General features: G+C 35.5%; 1 protein-coding gene across 1 annotated transcript in view; it reads left to right on the top strand.

Annotated features, from left to right (window-relative positions):
• The first annotated feature begins 719 nt into the window (after positions 1 to 719).
• The window catches only part of ppp1cb (protein phosphatase 1, catalytic subunit, beta isozyme), an 11,775-nt gene continuing 4,786 nt past the window's right edge, over positions 720 to 7,708 (top strand). The window contains exons 1-2 of the mRNA XM_015393812.1: positions 720 to 829; positions 4,966 to 5,097. Coding sequence (XP_015249298.1) covers positions 778 to 829; positions 4,966 to 5,097 — 184 coding nt within the window. The 5' untranslated portion in view covers positions 720 to 777. The remainder of the gene's footprint in view (positions 830 to 4,965; positions 5,098 to 7,708) is intronic.

The raw sequence follows: 7,708 nt of genomic DNA, 5'->3' as shown, positions 1-7,708 counted from the left end.
TGAATCTTGTCTTGTGAATATGTAATTTGCATGTGCTTGTTTAAATAATTATTTGCATGTGTGGATTTTGAGCATGTGTGGTTAAAATATGTGAGTTTGAGACTTTTCTAGCTCCATATTAAACAAGTTATGTAACTATCGTCTAAGATCTAAATAGCTGGATTTGTTTACTGATATCAATTTTAATGACCTACCTGAACTATAGTTTACATTATTTCTAAAATCTGTTTTTCCACTGTATTTTATTTAGGAGTCTCAGGGTTAAGATTGTTTTTCCCCCACCTTAAAACTAGCAAAGTTCAAATAATAAGAGAATAAATCAGAAGGTAATTTGGTTTTTAGAGTCACAAAGGTTTTTATACTTTTTAGGGCAATTTGTTTTTTGTCTTTTAGCAATTTTTTAGATAAAGATTTAATAGTTTCTGATTGGAAAACATAACATAGTTATCTGTTTAGATTAAGCAATGAATAATAATCTTAACCTGTACCTAATTTGCTTTGTTTTGATGTGCACAAATTGGCCTTCTGTTTTATTTACATCACTGGAATTAGGGTACGTTTTGCGTTTTATAATTATTGATACAGTCTTATGGAAAATTGTAATATTTTATTTTGTAGTTTTTATTACAAAATTTCCCTATGAATAGCAGAGAATTAAACGTTTAATCAGCTTGCCTGGTATCACTGTTTTGTACTTTTTGTGTCTTTTTTCTCGATAGCGCCCTCTAGTGTCTACTGTGAATAACAACCAGTTGACACTGTTCAACATCAGTGAAGATGGCGGAGGGGGAATTGAACGTGGATAGCCTCATCTCTCGTCTTCTGGAGGGTAATTTATTTTCTTAAATGTGTTTTGTTTAACACAGCAGAAGTTCGAGTTTTGTCATTCGGGTCGTCTAATTCGAGTGTTTCACTTACTACCGTTTCTTTTCCTTTTTTAAAGGATCGCAGGCTAGTGTTAGCAGCTAAGGCTAACATCAGCCGTTGGTATCGTTGTATCCCTGGCTAGCTGCTGCTAGCATCGCCGTTAGCTGCCTGGCCGTGTTTATAAACACTTCCAGCAATGAACGCCTACATGTTTTCATTGGCGCAGTTTTGTTAGAGGCTTTGCGTAACTTACAGTAACCCCTCCAATTGTTTTAAATGCATAAATACATTTTGTGCATTGCGGTTTTATAGCTTCTGTTTTTATTTTGCACATTTATTTTCTAAACGGTTGATGTTCAGTAGGAGGGGCGGGGACGTTTTTGCTTTGCCTCGGGCAGGTTGTTTGAAACGGCCTCGTTACTAACAAGTGGAAGGCAACACATAAAAGCAAAACAAAATACAGCATTAACTATTAGCTACTCTTTTTTTGCCAATATAGGTGTATTTCTTTGATTGCATTGTCTTTAAATGCATTTGTTCTTCGGCATGAACTCAATGGGGATTATCCCTGTATGGTAATCTTGTGTATAATTATACTCAATAATTACTCATACAGATACGTTTTTTTTTAACTACTACATTTACTGTAATGTTATCTTTGTTTCTCATGTATACACTTAATCAGGATATATATAAAAAAAGAAGAATACAGCTTTTTGCTGGTTATACTCATCTGTATTTTTTTATGAGTAATGCTCCATTCCCACACATTGTCTGCCATACATTCACACTCTCCTTGCCAATAAAGTATTACACTGGTTGGATGTGCTTACACTGTTCTTTATACCCACTCTACGCCTAGTGCAAATTTTAGTGATCAAGATTCTACTGTTCAGGGAAAAAAAGAGGATGCATTGCAACTACAGGTCCTTTTCAAAATATTAGCATATTGTGATAAAGTTCATTATTATTATTATTTATTTATTATTTCAGGTATTTTATTGTCTTAATACGGATGATTTTGGCATACAGCTCATGAAAACCCAAAATTCCTATCTCAGAAGAGAATCTGTGGGATATTATCAATAGAAAGTTAAGAGACTCAAGACCCAACACTCTGGATGAGCTAAAGGCTGCTATCGAAGCATCTTGGGCCTCCATATCACCTCAGCAGTACCACAGGCTGATTGCCTCCATGCTACGCCGCATTGAAGCAGTCATTTCTGTAAAAGTATTACGACCAAGTATTGAGTGCATAACTGTGCGTAATTATTTGAAGGTTGACTTTTTTTGTATTGAGAACACTTTTCTTTTATTGGTCAGATGAAATATGCTAATTTCATGAGATAGAATGAATTGTTTTTTTCATGAGCTGTTTGCCAAAATCATCCATATTAAGACAATAAAAGACCTGAAATGTTTCAGTTAGTGTGCAATGAATCTAAAATATATGAATATTTAAGTTTTATCATTGGTCTTTTTATTTTAGCTACATATGTTTTAACAGTTGAGATTTGAAAAAATAAATGCCATTTTACAGACTTGACGGCCGTCTGCGTGCATCTAATTTAATGCATCAATGTAAATGTTCATTGGATATCTTTTATAGCAATTCAATGTTAAATAATTTGAAAACAAAACAGATGTGTGAGTGAGAGTGTTGAACTACAATGCATAGAATGCTCTGCATAGATGATTCCACAATCCCATTCTAATCCTTCATGGTTGAATGTTTTCACATAAGCCAACTCTCTTTGTTGTGTTTAATGTTTTGAATAGAGGCCATTCATTCACCCAAACCGAAAAAGAATATCTCCCTTTTCATTTGATATTTGACCAGAATCCCATGGTTTCTTTGTGTTTGCCTCAAAGCTGCCCTGTTTTTTTAGTTTCACATTTTATTTGGTTTAAGTGTGTGGGAAGCTTTACTGATTCATCCTTCAACATATATTTAAATCCCTTTCAATTGTTTGTTTCTTTCTAAAGACTCATAAGAAGATAAAAGTGCAAAAGTGAGACATATTTGATCTTTAAATTGTTTTTACCAGTCAATAAAGGGGCAAATTTAGCTGTAATTGGTTTGTGGCCACAATCATGGGTTTCTATTATAAACAAATCCTGTAAAACATAAGTGATATTAACTTTCTGTTTATGCTAGAAATGTTTTTCATTATTTTTTTTTTGGGGGGGGGGAGAGTGGCAGTTAGTATTGTTGTAGTATAGTTTTTTTTTTTCCAGTTCAAAAATCGACTGATAGTCTGCAGTCTGCAGTAATTCTCTCATTTGCAATGGTTTATCGATTAGGTTTAAAGGTGTGTCAGCCTTGTTATTAGGATTACCTCGTAGTTCAGACTTTTTCCGCTCAGTAACCAGAAGTAACCAAAGTTAGGCCTTTTAGTTAAAGCCGTTTGCCCAATAAAGGATTATTTCTTCTAGTAGTAATAATAAAGTAGTAATAATAAAGCAAAAGCTTCAAACAAATACCAAGAGAAACTTGAACACTTGAAATACACAAGTAAAAAAAGAATATTCTGAAATGGATTTGCATCAAGTGTAGGTATATTTTTATGGTATATTACCTTAGAGCAGGCAGAAATCCAGCAGTCAGTGTTCTGTTGGCCAATTTTAGATTTTTTGTTTTTTTGGAGATGTTGCAAGATAACTGTCATCTGTCTGAATTGGTAAATGTAGGTTTATAAACTGAAATATATTTAGGTTTTGTATTTCTTTCAACTCATACATTTGTGACAATAAACGTGTAGAAATTAGGAATACATATTTGAACTGTAAAAAACTACAAGTAAGATTCATCACATATTTACAAGTAGAAACCTAGACCCCCTGATGAAGCTGTTACAAGTTGATTTTAGCAATGCACCTGTGCACACAAAATGAACGATAAGTAGATGAAGACAAAAACGGATCCATCAAAAGAGCATTATATTTTTGCTGAAACCTTGTTTTTAACGCACTCAGAGTATATTTTCTATTACTGGTATTGGAGCCGATTCTACTACTTTCAGCTTTTGCCACTGGTTGATCTGATAAACCTAATCTCTTCTAGAAGTGGCAGTCTGCAGCATGCCACTGCAACAGTGAAATATTGAGCGTTAAAGCCGAGTAGGCTGATCATCCCAGCTTAACGTACTCCATGCTGATGGGGTCTGCTAATGAGCACAAATGCACTGAATGTGGGTAAAAAGTAGATGGCCAATTATCAAAAAAAAAAAAAAAGGCTAAAGCTCTATAATGTTTTGGGTCATCGGATGCATCATCTGTAAATGTTTGTTATTTTATCATGTTTGATTTAATGTCTAAACCTTGTAGCGCATTCAATTATATGACTAATCAGTGACAGAAACAGAATGGAAGTTTGAGTGCTTTTGTTGGAATAGGATGTCAAATGTGGGTGTAGATTAATATGTACAGAAAAGCATTCCCTAAGGTGTACATTAGCTTTCATTTTTCTCTTTTCTATTGGTTTGTTAAAAAAAAAAAAAAAAAAAGTTAGAAAGCGAATTTTAGCAAACCATTATTTTTTTCTTTCACTCTTTCTTGGACCTTTTCCTGGCATTTAGCTGTGTGGAACAGATAAAATAACTATAGTTTTTGAGTAATTATGCTATTTTAGCCGCTGTTAAAAAAAGAGGCTACTGAAACCTGAGAATACAATAAGTTTTCTTTTGTTTCATTTACCTTTAAATAATCCATTTTGACATCACCTTATTCAGTTTTGGACCCCAGCCAGCATTTAGCAGCTCTCTCTTTTCCTTTTACTGTTCCAAGATGGGTCAGAATAACATAAAGTAGGTTAAGCCCACACTGGTGCATCAAAGGCCAAACAGCAAACACTGCGAGTTAGGATGTTAGCGCTTTCACAGCTTCAGCACCGGGTTTCTAAAGTTCTGCTGAGGCTAATCGGTTCTAAGCATCATCTTTACACTCCCAGTTCCTCTGCTTAGAAGAAGACTAAAGTGGTTCTGCTTGAAGCGCGATTCCACCGTGGCCCCTTTCTGATGCTGCCCCTGCTGCTCCTTGAGAGAAGACCTCATTATTAAAGCTGACAGTCTCTCTTACAGTCATGTTTTGCTCTTACAGTGCGAGGATGTCGTCCGGGGAAGATAGTCCAGATGACTGAGGCAGAGGTACGTGGCCTTTGCATCAAATCCAGGGAGATCTTCCTCAGCCAGCCAATCCTGCTGGAGCTCGAGGCTCCTCTGAAGATTTGTGGTCAGTGCTTTCTGTTTCTGTTTCCTAACCATCATGTACTTATTTTTACCTCCAACAAGGAGATTATGTTTTTTGTCGAGTTTGGTTCTGTCTGTGTGCCGGATAACTTTAAAAGATATAAACCGATTTTAATGAGATTTTTACTAAAGGTGCACCTCCATCCAAGCAACAATCCATTACATTTTGGAAGCCGGAATTTTGTAAGGATTCTTCAACATTATTGGCAGAACAAGCACTTACCCCCTAAACCAAAGAGTGGCAGCACTGACTATTGATAACTTTGGACTCAAAAAAGTCCTGAAGTATTTTACTGAAGCCAAAAACACAGGAATGGTGAGCCATGCCTCGCTTGAAGTCCTGATCTGCTGACTAAATAAGAAAGCCGAGTGAATGAAAAACGTGAGAACAGAACATTTGGTAATGATCCAGATCATGTGTGAGTTTTAGCTCTAGGTAAAGGTCACAATATGGGGCAGCATTTGTTGCTTGGTGGAGGTCTGGGCTCTCTGAGGAGGGCTTTTCTAGTTTTGGTCTTCTGTCTTTGTTTCTTTGGTATTCTCCAAACATTTTTATTAGAGTCCCCTTAAATCGATTTTTTTGTTTGTTTGTTTGTTTGTGTCTTTTCTATTAAAACTATTATTCCTGCTGTTCAACCATATAAGCCACTATGCAACTATGACTAAAATATGGCCAAACTAATTGCAATTGATCCTGAATTTGTGAATAGGTCTAGATAACTACTTTATATGGCATGGCAGAAGGTTTTAAATAAAATAAAGACCTGACAGAGTTTACTCTACACACAATATGATGTCATCTCTGATATCATCTAAATAATTAAGGACCACTCGGGGCTCCTCCTGGAACAAGCCAAAAGAGAAAGCAAAATGAGTGAAAAAAGACAAGATAGCATAACTTTCTGCTTGCTTGATTTGTTCTGAAGAATTTTATTTTTTAAGTAGTAGTGCCTAGACCTATCAACTCAGAAATGTCGGTCTGCTTTTATTCACAGAGCAGTATTTCTTAGAAACCTTGTGTCCTGGCATTGGTTGATAAAGAATACATAACCAAATAATGAATCTTATGGATGCACAACATTTATTTTTCCACTGATATCTAATTTTGTGATATTTTATACCTCAACCAATCATTAACTGTTAATCATTTTTCCTCTAGACCTACTGATAAACACTAGTTTTCTCCCCTGTCCTTTTATAATAATTATAAAATAGCAGTTTGGTTTTCTGTAAAAAAAAACAAAAACAAAAAAAAATATATATATTTTTGCTTGAGCATGTTTCCTGTGGCCGACTAATGCACCAGTTGGGTGCACATGTCCCTCTGGAGCTGCATGCGTAATCCTCACTCATTTGTCACAAAAACAGGACCTCTTATATAGTTCTATTGGGATAATAGCCATTATCTAATGTTTAGTTTTATGGCTGAAATTAGCTGATTATAATACGAATCCCTAATTAATTTTCATGCAGTTTCTATTTCAATGAGATCAACGTTTAGTGGACATTCAGGCTAAGTTTGCAGATGCCCCTTCTTGCCAAAGGGCTTCGAGAAAGTTTCACAGTCTGAGACACCAAAGTGCAGCTCAGAGACCCTGTGTCTCTGCTTTGAAGCCCTGCAGCTCTTTTCTTAGGTCTCGGCTTCAATGTTTCATGCCTGTTGTAGATTAGGTTAGTATATCTTGAAGTTATTCGCAGTTTTATTTTTTTGTAGAACCAGTTAAGTTATGTAAAACAAATACATAATATAGTTTAAAGAGCTTACATGTTTAAGAAATAAATTGAGGTTTGTGACTAAAAATATGAGAGAAATTGAGAAGTGCAGAGGATATAAATGTTTCTTTGATGTTTCTATAATAATTTTTTTAAAGGCTGTACCCTAAAATCCATTAACTGAATTTAGAGAAGCTCTTTCTGCCAGCGAAGTGATGGGTGCACTGCAGTGGCAAAGTAGTCCACAAAGCCTGGTCTGCACAGCCTAGAGCAGCAATTTGTTGTTTAGCTCTGTGCACTGTGTGTGTGCCAGCGTTCTGCTTGTTGGATTTTAGACATTTAAGAATAGAAAAACAGCAAAATACAAAACACGATGTTGATGCGGTGACATTGTGTGGTCATATATCTACGGGTGCCAGCTGTGGCTAGGGTTTTGGTGCAGAAAATACCAAATACCAAGCTCGGATAAAATATAGGTTTCTGTTTTGGTTGCTTCACTTAGATTTTAATTTGTATTTAATGTTATCTCGTAATGAGGCACTCCCACAAAATGACTAGGACATAATTTAAGTTCCTTTCTTTGTTACTATAAAGTCAGTTATTATTGTCCTTTTGAGGTTAAGACCACTTTAGTCATCTTTGTCTATACTTCTCTGCCCAAATGAGAGCAACTTTTAAATTGACACAAAAGGATACTAAAGCCAGCAGGCCTTGGCTGAGTGATAAAATGAGTGTCCCCAGCAGAGACTTTGTGCTTTACATTTAGAACTCATCTGAAAGGTCAAGGATGAAAGACTTATTGTCCTAAATCCTCTGAGAGTAGTTACAAGAAAATTTAAAACCTATCTTGGTGTAACTGCAGGTGGATTATGTATCCTTTC

The sequence above is a fragment of the Cyprinodon variegatus genome, unplaced genomic scaffold, assembly GCF_000732505.1.
Source record: "Cyprinodon variegatus isolate N-32 unplaced genomic scaffold, C_variegatus-1.0 Scaffold658, whole genome shotgun sequence".
Lineage (NCBI taxonomy): Eukaryota > Metazoa > Chordata > Actinopteri > Cyprinodontiformes > Cyprinodontidae > Cyprinodon > Cyprinodon variegatus.
This window is presented reverse-complemented; position numbering and strand designations above follow the sequence as displayed.